This window comes from Oncorhynchus kisutch, linkage group LG17, assembly GCF_002021735.2.
Source record: "Oncorhynchus kisutch isolate 150728-3 linkage group LG17, Okis_V2, whole genome shotgun sequence".
Taxonomy (NCBI): Eukaryota; Metazoa; Chordata; class Actinopteri; order Salmoniformes; family Salmonidae; genus Oncorhynchus; species Oncorhynchus kisutch.
In genome coordinates, this window is record NC_034190.2 from 14,738,393 (window position 1) to 14,760,318 (window position 21,926).

The 21,926-nt window shown below is 45.1% G+C and overlaps 1 protein-coding gene across 1 annotated transcript in view; it reads left to right on the plus strand.

Moving 5' to 3' along the window:
* zgc:85777 (acyl-CoA/acyl-ACP dehydrogenase) overlaps nt 1-21,926 on the plus strand; it is a 47,554-nt gene that overhangs the window by 16,966 nt on the left and 8,662 nt on the right. Inside the window, exons 5-6 of the mRNA XM_031795153.1 lie at nt 19,732-19,861; nt 20,500-20,606. Coding sequence (XP_031651013.1) covers nt 19,732-19,861; nt 20,500-20,606 — 237 coding nt within the window. The remainder of the gene's footprint in view (nt 1-19,731; nt 19,862-20,499; nt 20,607-21,926) is intronic.

The window sequence follows — 21,926 nt, forward strand, 5'->3', positions numbered from 1 at the left end:
CCGATTTAATCGGACGATTTAAAAAATGTTTTTTATTTGTACAACAACACTGAATGAACACTTATTTTAACTTAATATAATACATCAATAAAACCAATTTAGCCTCATGTAAATAATGAAACATGTTCAATTTGGTTTAAATAATGAAAAAACTAAGTGTTGTTGAAGAAAGTAAAAGTGCAATATGTGCTATGTAAGAAAGCTAACGTTTCAGTTCCTTGCTCAGAACATGAGAACATATAAAAGCTGGTGGCTCCTTTTAACATGAGTCTTCAATATTCCCAGGTAAGAAGTTTAAGGTTGTAGTTATTATAGGAATTATAGGACTATTTCCCTCTATACCATTTGTATTTCATTAATTTTTGACTATTGGCTGTTCTTATTGGCACTTTAGTATTGCCAGTGTAGCAGTATAGCTTCCTTCCCTCTCCTCGCTCCTCCCTGGGCTCGAACCAGCAACACAACGACAACAGCCACCCTCGAAGCAGTCTTACCCATGCAGAGCAAGGGAAACAACCACCCCAAGGCTCAGAGCGAGTGAAGTTTGAAACACTATTAGCGCCCGCCAACTAGCTAGCCGTTTCACTTTGGTTACACCAGCCTCATCTCGGGAGTTGATAGGCTTGAAGTCATAAACTGCACAATGCTTGACGCACAACGAAGAGCTGCTGGCAAAATGCACGAAAGTGCTGTTTGAATGAATGTTTATGCGCCTGCTTCTGCCTACCACCGCTCAGTCAGATACTTAGATTCTTGTATGCTTGTATGCTCAGTCAGATTATATGCAACGCAGGACACGCTAGATAATATCTAGTAATATCATCAACCATGTGTAGTTAACTAGTGATTATGATCGATTGTTTTTTATAAGATAAGTTTAATGCTAGTTAGCCACTTTCCTTGGCTTACTGCATTCGCATAACAGGCAGTCAGTCTCCTTGTGGAGTGCATTGAGAGAGAGGTAGGTCGTTATTGCGTTGGACTGGTTAACTGTAAGGTTGCAAGTTTGCATCCCCCGAGCTGACAAGGGGAAAATCTGTCATTCTGTTACTAGGACGTCATTGAAAATAAGAATGTGTTCTTAACTGACTTGCCTAGTTAAATAAAGGTATAAAAATACAAAAATCGGCGCCCAAAAATACAGATATCCGATTGTTATGAAAACGTAAAATCGGCCCTAATTAATCGGTCGACCTCTACTCTAAATATCAAATTGTGAAATGGTTTGCTGAAATGTGTATGTGACAAATAAAATTTGATTTGATTTGATTTGAAATGTGCCTCCAAACATTTGTTGTATATGCATTGCCTAATCAATATAATTGAATCATTTCCAATTTTGTTAGTAGTATCTTCTGTGTTTTCCTGAATTACTATACAATAGAGATCAGGGCCCGTATCCACAAAGCATCTCAGAAAAGGTCCTAGGAATCCTGTTAAAACCTGTTTTAGGAAGAAGACAAAAATCCCAGCTCTGAGTAGGTTTTAGGATGATGTTAAGACACTCCACAGACAAACTCTGAGCTTGGAGTAAAATTAACTCATAAAAGTGTATGTCTGAGGTACCTCAAAGGAAAGATGGGGATGACATTCATTGACATTGTTTCAAATGATGGGGAATAACCAATCGCAGTGGGGCATCACCAGCTGTGATGCCTCAATCTTCAGACAACCACGGTCAATGTGACTGTACATCAAATGTTGCAATGGTAAAACGTTTGATATAATTTTCGCCTAACACGATCACTTTGCCTTTCTTGAAGGGATACTTTGGGATTTTGGCAATGATGCCCATTATCTACTTCCCCAGATTCAGATGAACTCGTGGATGCAATTTTTGTGTCACTATGTCCAGTATAAAGGAAGTTAGAGATAGTTTCACGAGCCAATGCTAACTAGCATTAATGCAAAAGTCTATGGGTATCTGCTAGCATGCTATACCCATAGACTTCCAGTCATTATGCTAACACTGGCATTAGCATTGTCTCGCGAAACTACCTCTAACAACTTTCACACTTTTCACACTAGACACAGTTCATTTGACTCTCATCACTGCAGTACCTAATTCGAATCCAGGCTGCATCACATCTGGCCGTGATTGGGAGTCCCGTAGGGTGGCGCACAATTGGCCCAGCGTCGTCCGTGTTTGGCCAGGGTAGGCCGTCATTGTAAATAAGAATTTGTTCTTAAAGATAAAGGTTAAATAAATGTTTAAAAAATAGTTAAGCCCTAGATGCCCAATTTATGGCATTTTAACAATGTGACATTGTGCTCCAAACTTGAAATAACATGTCTGTAATCAAATTATACAATTTATTTATTAGCCTAGTGGTTACGTGTGCTCTATTGTCTGGTCAGCTGGGTGTTCAACCAGTCTTTGCTGGGAACAGTAGTTGCTACCGTAGGCGTACACCAGGTGCTTTCCATATTCCCCCTGGTGAGTCAGTACTGCCAGCAGCTCCCAACTCCGAACCCCTGGCGGTGGTTAACTAACCTGGGAAACTCAATATCTGAGTTTGGGTCTGTGGAACCCTTGGTGGAGGAAATGCCATCAGAAGGTTTCCTCAGACCTTCCACTGCATCCAGAATGATCTCCAGCCATCTTGACAGTGTCTTGCCACTGGATACAGGTGACCCTGGACGAGAGCGTGAGGTTGAAGCTGCCTAACTCTCCTTCACTTCAATGAGCAAGTCATGAAGCCATCACCCAAAGTCCCGTGGCTTTCTGCAATTGACGAAGCTGTAGTCATGGACTCGCACACAGGCGGCTCAGGATATCGCTTTTCACTGGCCTGAAGCAGCAGTGGAACTCGGCAGCAGTCTGAGCAGTACTATTCAGGTTCACACTGCTCACCTCCCCAGCATTAGGAGCACCTCAGCAGTCGAACAAAGAAAATAAAAGTGAAACCACTTAATATTGGTGCTTGGAATGCCCTCACTAATGGACACTGCTGGACCAAACAGACCTGAGAGACGTACGCTCTTGTTGGCAGAGAATGTGCCAAATACAAAATGGACATTTCCACCGTAAGTGAGACCCGGCTAGCTGACCCGGGACAGGTTGCAGAAGTTGGAGCCAGTTACACCTTCTGAAGCACCATTTACAGGCTAAAAGCAGGTCACCGTCATAAACAATCTTCCAACCGCAAAAAACCAACATGGATGCAAGGTCCAAACACTGGCACTTGATTGACATTGTCAGGAGGAGAGACAGACATGATGTCAAGGGTGAAAAAGGCCATGTGCAATGCAGAATGCTGGATAGAACACAGACTTATCTCTGAGCTCAACATCCGGATCAGACGTCAACAAGGCAAAAAAATCCTCAAAGCGAATCAACATCTCTCAGTGAAAGAGGAGAACATCCGGCAGTAATTTGTTGAAGCCCTAGACCACCGTTTTTTTTCCTCAAGAACCTCAACTTTTCTTATTGTGGATGGAGCTACATTGCTCAGAGAGAAAGACAAAATCCTTTTCCAGATGGGCCGAACAATTCAACTCAGCCCTCAATAATGAAGAAGCAATCAACAGGCTGCCGCAAGTTGAAATGAACTTGTCTCTTGCAGACCTATCCACCCAGGAGGAAACAAAAAAAAGTATCAGTCTCCTCTCATCAGGAAAAACTACAGGAGCTGACGCCATACCAGCTGAAACCTACAAGGTGGGAGGGCCTCATTTGGTTGAGAAGCTAACCGACCTCTTCCAGTCATTGTGGAGACAAGAAGCTGTCCCTCAGGAGATAAGGACTAACCACCTCTACAAGAGGAAAGGCAATCACCAAGCCTGTTACAATCACAGAGGTATATCCTTCCTGTCAATTGCTGGAAAAATCTTACCTAGAATCCTCCTGCACCATCTAAAAGAACACCTAGACCAAGACATGCTGCCCGAGAGGCAGTGTGGCTTCAGACAGAACTGTGGAACAACTAACATGATGTTTACAGCTCACCAACTCCAAGAAAAATGCCAAACTCTGACCTGTATCTCACTTTTTTCAACCTGACAAAGGCTTTTGACATCACAAGGCACGACGGCCTCTGGAAGGTCATGGCAAAGTTTGAATGCCCAGAAAAATGTATCACAATGGTGCATCAGTTCCATGATGGCTAGTGTGCAAGATCACCAAGAGTACTCTGTGTAGTTTCCAGTCATAAACAGAGTGAATCAAGGCAGTGTTCTAGCACCAACTTTGTTTAGCATGATGTTCTCCACCGCACAGAGTACTCTTGGTGATCTTGCACACTAGCCATGCAAGATGCCTTCCCAAATGACCACGCTGGGATCTGTTTCATCTACAGCTTTGATGGGGGGCTTTTCAGCCTGAGGAGGATACATTACATAACAAAGGTGGAGGAGGTGACTGTCCGCAACCTCGTTTGCAGATGACTGCGCATTAGCTGCTGGCTTGCTTGCTGACCTGTAGATCCTCATGGACAACTTTTCATCTGTCTGTGACAACTTCAGCCTCACAATCAGTACAAAGAAGACTGAACTTATGTACCAACCTGCCCCCAGTAATCCTTACGTGGACCAAACGATCTCTGTGAAAGTTCAGAAACTGTCAGCTGTGGACAAATTCACTTACCTTGGTAGCACAATGTCCCGTGTGAGTTCACATAGACAAAGAAACAAACATCAGTATCACCAAGGCTAGTGCAGCCTTTGGCCGTCTGCGAGATTCTGTGTGGGATAGAAAAGGCATCAAACTGGTTACAAAACTGAATGTTTACCAGGCAGTCATATTACCAGCAAAACAAGGACAGTCTACCGATGCCATGCCAGGAAACTAAATAACTTTCACCTGAACAGTTTCAGGATGCTCCTGAGGATCAAGCGGCAGGACAGAATCTCAGAAGTCCTCAGCCGTGCCGACATGATGAGCATTGCCATACTGCTTCTGAAAGCTCAGCTCAGATGGGTGGGGCCATGTGACCAGGATGCCTGCTACACATCTCCATAAGCAGATCTTCATAGAGCTGAAGAATGGGAAGTGAGCACAAGGTGGGCCAACGAAATGATTTTATAGACACCCTGAAGGTATCCCTTGAGCTTTAACATTGATCTAAAGTCATGAGAAAGACTTTCTCAGGATCGTCCCATCTGGCGGAATCGAATCCGGGATGGCGCTGCAACCTCTGAAACAAGCAGGACCAAAAATGCAATGGTGAAGAGAACAGCGAAAGACCAGTATTAGTGGAGCCGTCCCTCAGGAGACGTTTACCTAGATATCATGTCCAGTGTGCCAAAGCATGTTTCTGGGCTCAGATTGGTCTCATCAGCCATCTGCGCACTCACCTTACCCCAGACTAATCCTAACGAATCGTGTTAGGGTCATCATCAACCTATGATGGATGAACAAGGAAGGACGTGTTGAGGCATATCATGTGAAATAGGCCTTGTGAAATAATTGTAAAAAGCAAAGATACTGTTCCATGTAGGTCTAGATTATTTATGGATTAATCATGTAGAAATATCAAAACATTTTTTCAACTCTAACTCTAAAGCAATTGTATGTGGCACAGGAACCACTGACTGGCTGCCTTTTTCTATGATCAAGGCACCTGCTGGTAACTCTTAACTGGTTAGGACAGCTCACGAGGTCTCCTAAATATGTCGACTAGATGGGACTCTTATGACTAAAGAGGCTTGGATGCATAGCTTTTATTTTTTACCAATAAGAGTTGGAGTATAATGTCTCTTATCACTTTTTCTACTCTGAGACGTTTTGTAGTCTATCCCCAATATAACGCTTGTCTATGCTGAAACGTTGGCTAACATGTGAAGCTCTCAAAGTATGCTGTATGAGTCTAGTTAGATTGATTGGAATGGGAGAGGATTACACCGACCAGGAGGCTTAGGCCTGTACTGTTGGGATGGAGAAATACCAGATGGACTGGGAATGGTTTTCACAGAAGAAATAGCCATTGAGGGATTTAAATGTCAAATAATCAAATTAAATAAAATGTTATTCGTCACATGCTTCGTAAAAAACAGGTGTAGACTAATAGTGAAATGCGTACGGGCCCTTCCCAACAATGCAGAGAGAAAGAAAATAGAGAATTAATAGAAAAGTAAAACGCGTAATAATAAATACATAATGAGTAATGACAACTTGGCTATATACACAGGGTACCAGTACTCAGTCGCTGTGCAGGGGTATGAGGTAATTGACATATATACTGTATGTACATGTAACTAGGAATAAAGTGACAGATAATAAACAGTAACAGCTGCATATGTGATGAGTGAAGAAGGTTAGTGCAAAGGTCAAGGCAGATAGTCCAGGTAGCTATTTGGCTAACTATTAAACTAACTGTTAAGCAGTCTTATGGCTTGGGGGTAGAAGCAGTGCAGTTACGAAACCAAGCGGTGATGCAGCCAGTCAAGATGCTCTCAATGGTGCAGCTGTATAACCTTTTCAGCCTCCTGAGGGGGAAGAAGTTGTGCCTTCTTCAAGACTGTGTTAGTATGTGTGGACCATGATGCATCCTTATCTTCAGATGACGAAAAGGACTTAGCTGTGAACGATGACGGACTTGTAGAGCGCAGGGGAGTTTTGGAATGAGAGGTCTAGGGCTTAAAGGCAAAAAACTCAGGTCCTTTAGTGCCAAGCATGCAGGCTTAAACTTAGTTTTTCATTTCTTGGAACATCTCTCTCTTGGCGCTGTGGTACAGTACAAAACCTGGCAGATATCAATGTCACGTTCTGACCTTAGTTCCTTTATTATGTCTTTGTGTTAGTTTGGTCAGGGTGTGAGTTGGGGTGGGTAGTCTATGTCTTTTTTTCTTTGTTGTATTTCTGTGTTTGGCCTGGTATGGTTCTCAATCAGAGGCAGCTGTCGATCGTTGTTTCTGATTGAGAATCATACTTAGGTAGCCTGTTTTCCCCATTTTGGTTGTGGGTGATTTATTTTCTGTTTAGTGTTTTTCATCACCTTACAGGACTGTTTGTTTGTTGTTTTTGTTGTTTTGTTCAGTGTTCAGTTGTTTTATTAAAATAATGAACACTTACCACGCTGCACCTTGGTCCGATCTTTCATACTTCTCGTCAGAGGAAGACGAATCGAGTTACAGAATCACCCACCAAGAAAGGACCAAGCAGCGTGGTAACGAGAGGCAGCGAGATCTGGACTATGTGACAACTTGGGAGGAGGTAGAAAGGTGGTCGGTCGACCCAGGGAGAGTGCCGGAGCCCACCTGGGACTCTCTGGAGCAGTGCGAGGAGGGTTACAGGAGAATGGAGTTGGCGACAAGACCACGGCAGCGCAACAGGCACAAGAGGCAGCCCCGCAAAAAATGTTTGGGGGGCACACGGAGAGATTGGCAAAGTCAAGTAGGAGACCTGAGCCAACTCCCCGTGCTTACAGTGGCGAGAGAGCGACCAGGCAGGCACCGTGTTATGCGGTGAAGCGCATGGTCTCCCCAGTGCGCATGCATGACCCGGTGCGCTACATCGCAGCCCCCCACAAGTGCCATGCGAGAGTGGCATCCAGCCAGGGCGTGTTGTGCCAGCCCAGCGTGTTTGGTCTCCGGTACGCCGTTTCGGCCCAGGGTATCCTGCGCCGGCTCTGCGTGCTGTGTCTCCGAGCCGCTGGGAGGGTGCAGTGCGTCCTGTGCTTGCGCTCCGCCTGTGCCGGGCGAATGTGGGTATTGAGCCTAAGGGAGAGGTGCGAGTGGTATGCACCAGATCTCCAGTGCTCACACACAGCCCGGTTCAACCTGTGCCTGCACTCTGGAGGGTCCGGCCTAAAGTGGTGATCCAGCCGGGAGGAGTGGTGCCAAGGCTGCGCGCCAGGGCTCCAGTGCTCCCCCACAGCCGGGTCCTTCCGGTGCCTCCTCCACGCACCAGGCCTCCTATGGCAGCCCCACGCGCCAGGCTGCCTCTCCGTCTCCTCCCTCCAGGTTCTCTGTCCTGAGCTGCCGGAGCCGCCCGTCTGTCCTGAGCTGCCGGAGCCGCCCGTCTGTCCTGAGCTGCCGGAGCCGCCCGTCTGTCAGGAGCAGTCACTCTGTCAGTCACTCCGGCGATGCCGGAATCGCCCTTCACGCCGGCGCTGCCGGAGTCTCCAGCCTGTCCGGGGCCCGCTGCAAGGGTCCCCAGTCCGAGGTTGAACCCCTATAGGTTCAGGTTTTGCGGCCGGAGTCCACACCTTTGGGGGGAGGGGGGGGGGGTACTGTCACGTTCTGACCTTAGTTCCTTTATTATGTCTTTTGTGTTAGTTTGGTCAGGGTGTGAGTTGGGGTGGGTTATTTTCTTTTTTCTTTGTTCTATTTCTGTGTTTGGCCTGGTATGGTTCTCAATCAGAGGCAGCTGTCGGATCGTTGTTTCTGATTGAGAATCATACTTAGGTAGCCTGTTTTCCCCATTTTGGTTGTGGGTGATTTATTTTCTGTTTAGTGTTTTTCATCACCTTACAGGACTGTTTGTTTGTCGTTTTTGTTGTTTTGTTCAGTGTTCAGTTGTTTTATTAAAATAATGAACACTTACCACGCTGCACCTTGGTCCTCCTCTCTTTCTCCAGACGACAGCAATCAACGTATGAAACATTCATATTTAGACTATTTATTTATCCATAGGTCACAACCAACCTACTCCAGTTTCTACAAATTATATCTAAAGTTTGGAGGCACTGTACTGGAGCCAGCCTTCACATTAATAAAGCTTCAGTGCCAGATTGCTCTTCAGCTGATTATGTCACTCCACTACCCACCACGAAACAGGAAAAAACTCTGCTGCTCACACACACAAACACTCCCCTTTTCTTCCGTAAGCAAGAGAACCAGAACAGGAAAGTGTTGCCCAGGCAACAGGGAGCAGAACACGAGTGATCTCTACCTCCCTGTGTGTGTGTGTGTGTGTGTGTGTGTGTGTGTGTGTGTGTGTGTGTGTGTGTGTGTGTGTGTGTGTGTGTGTGTGAGTAATGTTATTCCACGCCCAGACAGGACAGTGGGATTCAGAGTTCAGCCTCTGACATTGGCCCGTCTCCGGCCCGATTTACGAGACTTGGCAACCCAGCCGGGTTTTCCACTGGTCAACATTTTTCTGATAGTTCTGTTATGATGGTCCAATGTTATGTTGCCCCTGACTTTCTCCCTTAGTGTCCTCCACTCTTCATCCTTAGTCATTCCATTGACATTACCTTAGAATGATTTAGCAGACGCTCTTATCCAGAGAGTATAATATAATGTATATATATAATTATATTACACATACTGTACCAGTGACTCATTATTCTTAAAACTAAGATAAGGGATTATGAGTCAGTAACTTTTTTTTCATTCCATTTTACTTACTGTAGAATTCTCATGATGACGTGTATTTGAAATACATTGTAGTTCAGTGAGCCAAACGTGTCTATCGTAGTGGCAGTCGTCATTGATACACCCATGAGTGATTCATTGGCCTAGAGACTTCCTAGGTTCGCATCCCTCTGGAGACACGGCCAATTAAATGGTTCGTTCTCAGACAACTATTCCACTGATTTACAGTGTGTCAAATCTACATGCATGTTCAATACAGCAATCTATGAGGATGACTGTCTGTCTTAGAAACCCATCGATATCAAATAAAACATTTTTTTGTCACATGTGCCAAATACAACAGATGTAGACCTTTCAGTGAAATGCATACTTACGAGCCCCTAATCAACAGTGCAGTTAAAAAAATATATGGATAAGAATAAGAAATAAAAGTAACAAGTAATTAAAGAGCAGCAGTAAAATAACAATTGCGAGACTATATACAGGGGGGTACCAGTACAGAGTCCATGTGCGGGGGGGCACTGGTTAGTTGAGGTAATATGTAGGTAGAGTTATTAAAGTTACTGTGCATAGATGATAACAACAGAGAGTAGCAGTGGTGTCAAAGAGGGGGGGGGGGGGCAATGCAAATAGTCTGGGTAGCCATTTGATTAGGTGTTCAGGAGTCTTATGGCTTGGGGGTAGAAGCTGTTAGAACCCTCTTGGACCTAGACTTGGCGCTCCGGTACCGCTTGCCGTGCGGTAGCAGAGAGAACAGTCCATGAGTAGGGTGGCTGGAGTCTTTGACAATTTTTAGGGCCTTCCTCTGACACCTCCTGGTATAGAGGTCCTGAATGGCAGGAAACTTGACCCCAGTGCATCACTGGGCCGTTCGCACTACCCTCTTTAGTGCCTTGAGGTCAGAGGCCGAGCAGTTGCCATACCAGGCAGTGATGCCCTCGATGGTGCAGCTGTAGAACCTTTTGAGGATCTGAGGACCCATTCCAATTCTTTTCAGTCTCCTGAGGGGGAATAGGTTTTTCCCGTGCCCTCTTCACAACTGTCTTGGTGTGCTTGGACCATGTTAGTTTGTTGGTGATGTGGACATGAAGCAACTTGAAGGTCTCAACCTGCTCCACTGTAGCCCCGTCGATGAGAATGGAGGCAGGCTCAGGCCTCTTTCCTGTAGTCCACAATCATCTCCTCTGTCTTGATCATGTTGAGTGAGAGGTTGTTGTCCTGGCACCACACGGCCAGGTCTCTGACCTCCTCCCTATAGGCTGTCTTGTCTGTGATCAGGCCTACCACTGTTGTGTCATTGGCACACTTAATGATGATGTTGTAGTCGTGCCTGGCCGTGCAATCATGAGTGAACAGGGAGTACAGGAGAGGACTGAGCACGCACCCCTGAGGGGCCCCTGTGATGAGGATCAGCGTGGCGGATGTGTTGTTACCAACCCTTACCCCCTAGGGGGGTGTCAGGAAGTTCAGGATCCAGTTGCAGAGGGAGGTGTTTAGTCCCAGGGTCCTTAGCTTATCGATGAGCTTTGAGGCCACATCTGACGAACATCGGAGCCGGTGTAGTACGATTTGATCTTAGTCCTGTATTGAAGCTTTGCCTGTTTGATGGTTCGTCGGAGGGCATAGAGGGATTTCTTATAAGCTTCCAGGTTAAAGTCCCGCTCCTTGAAAGCGGCAGCTCTAGCCTTTAGCTCAGTGTGGATGTTGCCTGTGATCTTTGGCTTCTGGTTGGGGTATGTACATACGGTCACTGTGGGGACAACGTCATCGATGCACATATTGATTAAATCAATGACTAATGTGGTGTACTCCTCAATGCCATCTGAGGAATCCCGGAACATATTCAGTCTGTGCTAGCAAAACAGTCCTGAGGCTTAGCATCTGCTTCATTTTTATTTATCTAGTCACGGGTGCTTCCTGCTTTAATTTTTGCTTGTGAGCAGGAATCCGGAGGATAGAATTATTGTCAGTTTTGCCAAATGGAGGGCGAGGGAGAGCTTTGTACATGTCTCTGTGTGTGGAGTTTTATTCCTCTGGTAGCACATTTAACATGCTGATAGAAATTTGGTAAAACTGCTGTATGTTGATGGTGTTGTCGTTCAGCCACGTCTCCGTGAAGCATAAGATATTACCGTTTTGAATGTCCTGTTGGTTGTTTAATCTTCCGCGTAGGTCGTCTATTTTGTTGTCCAAAGATTGCACGTTTGCTAGCAGAATGGAAGGAAGTGGGGGTTTATTCGATCACCTACGAATTCTCAAATGGCAGTCCGCCCTCCGGGCCTTTTTCCCCTCCTCCTCTTCACGCAAATCACGGGGATCTGGGCCTATTCCCGAGAAAGCAGTATATTGTTCACGTCGGCCTCGTCCGACTCATTAAAGGAATGAAAGGATTCTGTCAGTCCGTGGTGAGTAATCACAGTCCTGATGAAGTTATTTTCGGGTCATAAGAGATGGTAGCGGCAATATTATCTGCAAAATAAGTAAAACAACAAGTTACAAACAATGTAAATAAACAAACAAAAATCACAAACAGTTGGGGGCACGTAAAACATCTGCCTTCTCCGGCGCCACTCTTGAGTGCTACTCTCATATTGTTAGGGCTCATTTTGCTATAGATGGGCTTATAATGGAGTTATATAGAGCTTATGAAGTGCTTACAACTATTCCATTGAGATATACACAGTTGAAGTCAGAAGTTTACATACACCTTAGCCAAATACATTTAATCTCAGTTTTTCACAATTCTTGACATTTAATCCAAGTACAAATTCCCTGTTTTAGGTCTGTTAGGATCACCACTTTATTTTAAGAATGTGAAATGTCAGAATAATAGTAGAGAGAAATGTTTATTTCAGCTTTTATTTATTTCGTCAAATTCCCAGTGGGTCAGAAGAATATATACACTCAATTAGTATTTGGTAGCATTGCCTTTAAATTGTTTAACTCGGGTCAAATGGTTCAGGTAGCCTTCCACAAGCTTCCCACAACAAGTTGGGTGAATTTTGGCCCATTCCTCCTGACAGAGCTGGTGTAACTGAGTCAGGTTTGTAGGCCTCCTTGCTCGCACATGCTTTTTCAGTTCTGCCCACACATTTTCTATAGGATTGAGGTCAGGGCTTTGTGATGGCCACTCCAATACCTTGACTTTGTTGTCCTTCAGCCATTTTGCCACAACTTTGGAAGTATGCTTGGGGTCATTGTCCATTTGGAAGAACAATTTGCGACCAAGCTTTAACTTCCTGACTGATGTCTTGAGATGTTGCTTCAATATATCCACGTAATTTTCCTACCTCATGATGCCATCTATTTTGTGAAGTGCACCAGCCCCTCCTGCAGCAAAGCACAATATGCTGCTGCCACCCCCGTGCTTCACGGTTGGGATGGTGTTCTTCGGATAGCAAAGACCCCCCTTTTTTCTCCAAACATAACGATGGTCATTATGGCCAAACAGTTCTATTTTTGTTTCATCAGACCAGAGGACATTTCTCCAAAAAGTACGATATTTGTCCCCATGTACAGTTGCAAACCGTAGTCTTGCTTTTTTATGGTGGTTTTGGAGCAGTGGCTTCTTTCCTTGCTAAGCGACCTTTCAGGTTATGTCGATATAGGACTTGTTTTACTGTGGATATATATACTTTGTACCTGTTTCCTCCAGCATCTTCACAAGGTCCTTTGCTGTTGTTCTGGGATTGTTTGCACTTTTTGCAGCAAGGTACGTTCATCTCTAGGACACAGAACGCGTCTCGTTCCTGAGCGGTATGACGGCTGCCTGGTCCCATGGTGTTTATACTTGCGTACTATTGTTTGTACAGATGTGTGGTATCTTCAGGCGTTTGGAAATTGCTCCCAAGTATGAACCAGTCTTGAGGACGTCTATCATTTTTGGGCTGATTTATTTGGATTTTCCCATGATGTCAAGCAAAGAGGCACTGAGTTTGAAGGTAGGCTTAGAAATACATCCAAAGGTACACCTCCAATTGACTCAAATGATGTCAATTAGCCTATCAGAAGCTTCTAAAGCCGTGACTTTAGAATTACATATTCTTATTAAATACTTTTTTCTTTACATAGTTGAATGTGCTGACAACAAAATCACACAAATTATCAATGGAAATCATATTTATCAACCCATGGAGGTCTGGATTTGGAGTCACACTCAAAATTAAAGTGGTAAACCACACTACAGGCTGATCCAACTTTGATGTAATGTCCTTAAAACAAGTCTAAATGAGGCTCAGTAGTGTGTGTGGCCTCCACATGCCTATATGACCTCCCTACAACGCCTGGGCATGCTCCTGATGAGGTGGTGGATGGTCTCCTGATGGATCTCCTCCCAGACCTGGACTAAAGCATCCGCCAACTCCTGGACAATCTGTGGTGCAACGTGGCGTTGGTGGATGGAGCGAGACATGATGTCCCAGATGTGCTCAATTGGATTCAGGTCTGGGGAACGGACGGGCCAGTCCATAGCATCAATGCCTCCCTCTTGCAGGAACTGCTGACACACTCCAGCCACATGAGGTCTAGCATTGTCTTGCATTAGGAGGAACCCAGGGCCAACCGCACCAGCATATGGTCTCACAAGGGGTCTGAGGATCTCATCTCGGTACCTAATGGCAGTCAGGCTACCTCTGGCGAGCACATGGAGGGCTGTGCGGCCCCCCAAAGAAATGACACCCCACACCATGACTGACCCACTGCCAAACCGGTCATGCTGGAGGATGTTGCAGGCAGTAGAACGTTCTCCACGGTGTCTCCAGACTCACACATGTGCTCAGTGTGAACCTGCTTTCATCTGTGAAGAGCACAGTGGCGAATTTGCCAATCTTGGTGTTCTCTGGCAAATGCCAAACGTCCTGCACGGTGTTTGGCTGTAAGCACAACCCCCACCTGTGGACGTCGGGCCCTCATACCACCCTCATGGAGTCTGTTTCTGACCGTTTGAGCAGACACATGCACATTTGTGGCCTGCTGGAGGTCCTTTTGCAGGGCTCTGGCAGTGCTCCTCCTGCTCCTCCTTGCACAAAGGCGGAGGTAGCGGTCCTGCTGCTGGGTTGTTGCCCTCCTACGGCCTCCTCCACGTCTCCTGGTGTACTGGCCTTTCTCCTGGTAGCACCTCCATGCTCTGGACACTACGCTGACAGACACAGCAAACCTTCTTGCCACAGCTCGCATTGATGTGCCATCCTGGATGAGCTGCACTACCTGAGTCACTTGTGTGGGTTGTAGAGTCCGTCTCATGCTACCACTAGAGTGAAAGCACCGCCAGCATTCAAAAGTGACCAAAACATCAGCCAGGAAGCATAGGAACTGAGAAGTGGTCTGTGGTCACCACCTGCAGAACCACTCCTTTATTGGGGGTGTCTTGCTAATTGTATATAATTTCCACCTGTTGTCTATTCCATTTGCACAACAGCATGTGAAATTTGTCAATCAGTGTTGCTTCCTAAGTGGACAGTTTGATTTCACAGAAGTGTGATTGATTTGGAGTTACATTGTGTTGTTTAAGTGTTCCCTTTATTTTTTTGAGTAGTATATATATATAATGTTAATGTTAAGCTGTATAATGTTAATGTTTTATCTCAATCTCTTCATTCAAAGCCTCAATCATGGACACTCTTACTGACAGTTGTGGCTGCTTTGTGTGATGTATTGTTGTCTCTACCTTCTTGCCCTTTGTGCTGTTGTCTGTGCCCAATAATGTTTGTAGCATGCAATGTGCTGCTACCATGTTGTCATGTTGTGTTCCTACAATGCTGTGTTGTCATGTGTTGCTGCCTTGCTAATTTGTTGTCTTAGGTCTCTCTTTATGTAGTGTTGTTGTCTCTCTTGTCGTTATGTATGTGTTGTCCTATTTTTATTGTGGCAGACCAGGAGGTTGGGTGAAAACGTTTACACAGATCAGACACGGACAAAGTAGGATTAGCTCAGTTTCAAAGGTGTTTATTAACCTAATAGTTCAAAAGAAAATAATAGGTCTCCCCCAAGAGACCCTCTCCGGGATACCGTCTTCTGGGCTTTGCGTCTTGCTGTATCCTGTGGAGAGCAAAAACTGAACTCTCTCCTGTTACGGCTGGAACCGTCAAATCAAATCAAATCAAATTTATTTATATAGCCCTTCGTACATCAGCTGATATCTCAAAGTGCTGTACAGAAACCCAGCCTAAAACCCCAAACAGCAAGCAATGCAGGTGTAGAAGCACGGTGGCTAGGAAAAACTCCCTAGAAAGGCCAATACCTAGGAAGAAACCTAGAGAGGAACCAGGCTATGTGGGGTGGCCAGTCCTCTTCTGGCTGTGCCGGGTGGAGATTATAACAGAACATGGCCAAGATGTTCAAATGTTCATAAATGACCAGCATGGTCGAATAATAATAAGGCAGAACAGTTGAAACTGGAGCAGCAGCACAGTCAGGTGGAAGTTGAAACTGGAGCAGCAGCATGGCCAGGTGGACTGGGGACAGCAAGGAGTCTCTCTCTCCGAGAGAGAGAAAGAAAGAGAGAAGGAGAGAATTAGAGAACGCAGTCCTTTCTTCCCCCAGTCTCTCTCCTGTGTGCTACCCTTCTCTCAGCTTTATGGGACTCGTACAGCTGGTGAGCAATCAGCCCTTGATTACTCACCAGCCCCAATTAGTCCTGGCTGGAGAGCTGACCTGCTGTACGCCACATTATATTATATTTATTTTAAATATTTAATCCCGTCCCCACAGGAGGCCTATTGGTAGGCCGTCATTGTAAATAACAATTTGTTCTTAACTGACCTGCCTAGTTAAATAAAGGTTAAATAATATAACTAAGGACCCTGTGACATAACACCTCCCTCTGCAACTGGATCCTGGACTTCCTGACGGGGCGCCCCCAGGTGGTAAGAGTAGGCAACAACACATCTGCCACGCTGATCCACAACACGGGGGAACCTCAGGGGTGCTTGCTTTGTCCCCTCCTATACTCCCTGTTCACCCACGACTGCGTGGCCAGGCACGACTCCAACACCATCATTAAATTTGCTGACGACACATCTGGTAGACCTGATCACTGACAACAATGAGACAGCCTATGGGGAGGAGGTCAGAGACCTGTCAGTGTGGTGCCAGGACAACAACCTCTCCCTCAATGTGAGCAAGACAAAGGAGCTGATCGTGGACTATAGGAAAAGGAGGGCTGAACCGGCCCCCAGTAACATCGACAGGGCTGTAGTGGAGCGGGTCGAGAGTTTCAAGTTCCTTGGTGTCCACATCAACAATGAACTATCATGGTCCAAACACACCAAGACAGTTGTTGTGAAGAGAGCACGACAAAACCTTTTCCCCTGCAGGAGACTGAAAAGATTTGGTATGGGTCCCCAGATCCTCAAAAAGTTCTACAGCTGCACCATCGAGATCATCCTGACTGGTTGCATCACCACCTGGTATGGTAATTGCTCGGCATCTGACCGTAAGGCGCTACAGAGGGTAGTGCGTACAGCCCAGTACGTCACTGGGGCCAAGCTTCCTGCCATGCAGGACCTATATACTTGGCGTTATTAGAGGAAGGCCCTAAAAATTATCTTAGACTCCAGTCACCCAAGTCAGAGACTGTTCTCTCTGCTACCCCACGGCAAGCGGTACTGGAGCGCCAAATCTAGGTCCAAGAGGTTCCTTAACAGCTTCTACCACCAAGCCATAAGACTCCTGAACAATTAATCAAATGGCCATCCCATTGTTTTTACACTGCTGCTACTCGCTGTTTATTATCTATGCATAGTCACTTTACAAATTGCCTCGACTAACCTGTACCCCTGCACATTGACACGGTATCGGTACCCCTTGTATATAGCCTCGTTATTGTTATGTAATTTTCTTGTTACTTTTTTATTTTTATTTTTTAACTTTAGTTTATTTTGTAAATATTTTCTTAACTCTATTTCTTGAACTGCATTGTTGGTTAAGGGCTTGTAAGTAAGAATTTCATGGTAAGGTCTACACCTGTTGTATTCGGCACGTGACTAATACAATTTGATTTGATGTAGATCTTATGAAGGGCTTAGGAAGGCTTAATTAAGCCCTTAATGTTGTTTGTTTTAGGTGGGTCATTGTTGTACTATGGTGGGACCCCGTCCTGTAAAAACATACGTGTAAGGATATCTATGGCTGGCAGTGATTTTGTTTGCTTTCCTTCACTCCACTATCGCGTGGGGCTGTTTTGCTAAAACTCAGTCGCACCTCTGTCTATAAGGTCCACAGGGTTCCAGGCCTGTCACACATTTATCTCCACACAGCTGTGCCTGTTTCCTCTAGTTTTTCCTCTGGTTTTTGGCACCTATGTTCAGTGTTTTCCTTGTCCTGCCACAGTTTTCGCCCTGGCTGCAATATTCTGAGAGCCATTTGGCAGGTGACTCTGACCCTTCTGGCTAGAGAGAATAGAACTCTCTGGTGTCAATGTTCTTGTTGTTATTCATCCTTGTCATCATTAGTGTCTGTCTTTTTATCCCGTGTCTGATGGTTAGTCACACTTTGTGGTGTTCATAACTAACATGATAAAATCTGAAAAAAGGTTTCGGAATATTATCTTCCCATTGAATTACTGTCTGGTTCCATTCAGCAGATTAGAGCTAGTTGATGAATGTAAATTGTCCAATTTGACATTCAAGTGAGAAGTAAATAAATAATTTCTAATGTATTCTATTTTCTGTGTCACCTTAGTGCTGCTTTTGGAGTGTGACTGAGCACAAACTCACAGAAATACTTTCCAAGCCTTGATTATTAGATTGCCGGGCAACCAGGCTACGAGGTTATCTAAAGATATGCTAAATCCTATATAATTGATTATGTAGTACAACAAAGTTACTTTAAGATGATTTGGACATGAAGTGTAGAAAAAGCTAAAAAGTTTACATTTGGAGACAGTGGCTAGGTAAACTAAAAGCATGGATTGCTGTCTTACCATGTCCATAGACTGCTTACAGGGTAAGGAAACCAATATGTCATGTTTTAATGTGGAACACTATCCCTTTAAGAGGGTGTTTAAGTTTCAAGTGTTAATGTCACACGTACAGTGAATTGCCTTCTTGCAAACTCAAAACCCAACAATGCAATAATCAATAACAATGTAATGCTAGAAAAAAAACACACAAGAAATTAAGTAAGCATACTATATAAAGGAAATGTTTAAAAAGTCCATTCCAATACCATATTTACATGTGCAGGGATACTGGAGTGATGGAGGTAGATACGTGGGGACTAGGCAACAGGATATAAGAACAGAGTAGCAGCAGCTTGTATGTGAGTGGGTGTGTAGAGTCAGTATAAATGTATGTGCATATTATATGTGAGTGAGCAAATGATGGAATCAGTGTTTGTGTGTGTTGGAGTGACAGTGTGTGTAAGTGTGTAGGGCCAGGTCAACTCAGATGGCTATTTATCAGTTGTATTGCTTGGGGATAGAAGCTGTTCAAGAGCCTGTTGGTGTCAGACTTGATTCACCGGTACCTCTTGCCATGCGGCAGCAGAGAAAATCTATGGCCTGGGCGGTTGGAGTCTGATGATTTTCCAGGTCTTCTTTTCACACCGCCTGATATAGATGTCCTGGATGGCAGGGAGCTCGGCCCCAGTGATGTACTGGACTGTCCCCAAAACCCTCTGTAGTGCAATGCCATCAAGGGCAGTGTTATTGCCTTACTAAGCAGTGATGCAGCCAGTCAACATGCTCTTAATGGTACGACTGTAGAACCTTTCGCCAAACTTTTTAACCTTCTGTGGGGGAAGAGGCACTGTCACGCCTTCTTCCCGACTGTGCGTGTGTGTTTGGACCATTTTAAGTCTAGTGATTTGGACACCGAGGAACATGAAGCTGTCTACCTTCTCCGCTGCCGCCCTGTGGATGTGGACGTGCTCGCCCCCCGTTTCCTCTAGTCCACAGTCAGATCCTTGGTCTTGCTGACGTTGAGGGAGAGGTTGTTGCTCTGGCACCGCACTGCCAGGTCACTGACCTCCTCCCTGTATGCTGACTCAGGCCTATCACTTCGTGTCGTCAGAGAACTTGGTAATGGTGTTGGAGTCGTGCATAGCCACACAGTTGTGGGTGAACAGGGAGTACAGGACGGAACTAAGCGCACCCCCCTGTGGGGCCTCTGTGTTAAGGGTGATGTTGCCTACCCTCACGAGCTAGGGTCGGCCCATCAGGAAGTCCAGGATCCAGTTGCAAAGGGTCCTAAGCTTGGTGATGAGCTTGGAGGGGTTTTGAACGCTGAGCTATAGTCAAATGAACAGCATTCTCATGCAGGTATTACTCTTATCTAGGTGGGTGAGGGCAGTGTGGAGAGCAATTGAGATTGCATCATCTATGGATCTGTTGGGGTGGTATACAAATTGGAGTGGGTCTAGGGGGGATGGGATGGTGGAGTTAATGTATGCCATAACCAGCCTCTCAAAGCACTTCATGATTACAGAAGTGAGTGCTACAGGGTGGTAGTCATTGTGTTTATGTGTTCTGTGCAGAGTATGGAGGCCTGGGTCTGGACTTCAGCTACAGTATAGCCGTGTCAGAGGAGCTGGGTAACATCCGCTGTGGAGGCATCCCCATGGCCATCGGAGTCCAGACTGATATGGCCACACCTGCCCTGGCCAGGTAATGTATATGCACCCATCTGGCCCATAGACATGTTATTTTCATTATGAGCCAATCAAGCAAGTCATTTCATTTGTATTTTGTATAATATTTTAATAGAGGAAAGTAAAGACATACAATCAATTGCACAATCACATAGCTTTTCCCCTTTGTCTCCCACCCCACCCTTCCCAATGTAATTTTATTTCTAAACTGCATAAATTAGTCTCTGATTCCCACACACACACACACACACACACACGAAACATTTGTAAAGTCAAGCTTTTTTGAAAACTTGGAGACAACCCACTCTTCTGACATCTCCGCTTCAATATGCACACCAACAAACCAAAACTAGGACTTAGTGGCTTCTATAAGTAATACTTGACAGATGTTTAAATACTTCAGAATATATCGTGTTGATGATGAAGCAGCTGTATGTATGCTATTCATTATACATAGCAAAATAAGTGCAAGGTTTTGGCAACTAAGCCCTTTTTCTACTTGCCCAGGGTCAGATGAATTCCATTGTTATGTTTCTATGTGCAGTTTGAAAGAAGCTAACTAGCGTTAGCTCAATGACTGGAAGTCTAACAGAGCAGTTACTTGATCAGCTCTTTAACCACATTGTCTCTGTGTGTTGTTTGTATATACTGTAGGTTTGGCTCTACAGAGCTGAAGAAGGAGTTTCTGCTGCCCTCCATAATGGGAGACAAAGTGGCCTGTCTGGGAGTGAGTGAAGTCGGAGCCGGCTCAGATGTTGCTAGTACGTTGCCTTCATTTAGTATCCCACCAGTATTTTATTATAGCCTAACTTCTTCTCATCCCTAAAGCAGATTCTCAGTAAACACTCAACCAATCTGGGACGGAAAAGGACACTCAATCTATTTCTAATGCGGGGGACATCAGAGCACCAGCATGATTAAAACACTCTTAATGGCAAATGATAGCATGAAAATAACAAATATATATAAATATATATTTTCTCCCTTGTTTCATCTTGTTCAAAGCAGGAAGAACTTCAAGGCATGCTTATCTGTGCACCTACACTGATTTGGAGAATAAAGAATGATTTCTGTTCTGTTTAGAGTAATATCACCACAGGCTCTAATCGGGTACCAATCAATTGTTAATCTATACTAGGGTTCCCCAACTGGCGGGCACGCGTGTGATTTCATTTGTCCCCCCAAGTTTATTGAGCATGAAAAATATATATATATTTTTATTGTTGGTCAAAGAAGAAAGACCAGCAATTTGGTTCCAAGTGCAATTAATTTTGGAAATCTGTTCCAAAGTATTCCCACGCAAAATAGAGAGAGACTTTTAGTATTGTAGTGTATGTGGACACCTGCTCGTCAAATATCTCATTCCAAAATCACGGGCATTAATATGGAGTTGGTCCCCCCTTTGCTGCTGTAACAGCCTCCACTCTTCTGGGAAGGCTTTCCACTAGATGTTGGAACATTGCTGCGGGGACTTGCTTCCATTCAGCTGCAAGAGCATTAGTGAGGTCGGGCACTGATGTTGGGCACTGATGTTGGGCGATTAGGCCTGACTCGTGGTCGACGTTCCAATTCATCCCATGGGTGTTGAGGTCAGGGCTCTGTTCAGGCCCGTCAGGTTCTTCAACTACGATCTCAACAAACCATTTCTGTATGGACCTTGCTTTGTGCCTGGGGGCATTGTCATGCTGAAACAGGAATGCGCCTTCCCCAAACTGTTGCCACAAAGTTGGAAGCACAGAATCATCTAGAATGTCATTGTATGCTATAGAGTTAACATTTCCCTTCACTGGAATTAAGGGGCCTAGCCTGAACCATGAAAAACAGCCTCAGATCATTATTCCTCCTCCACCAATCTTTACAGTTGGCACTATGCATTGGGGCAGGTAGCCTGGCAATCTGTCAAACCCAGATTTGTCTGTTGGACTGCCAAATAGGGGAAGCGTGATTCATCCCTCCAGAGAACACGTTTCCACTGCTCCAGAGTCCAATGGCGGCGAGCTTTACACCGCTCTAGCCGACGCTTGGCATTGCGCATGGTGATCTTAGGCTTGTGTGCGGCTGCTCGACCATGGAAACCCATT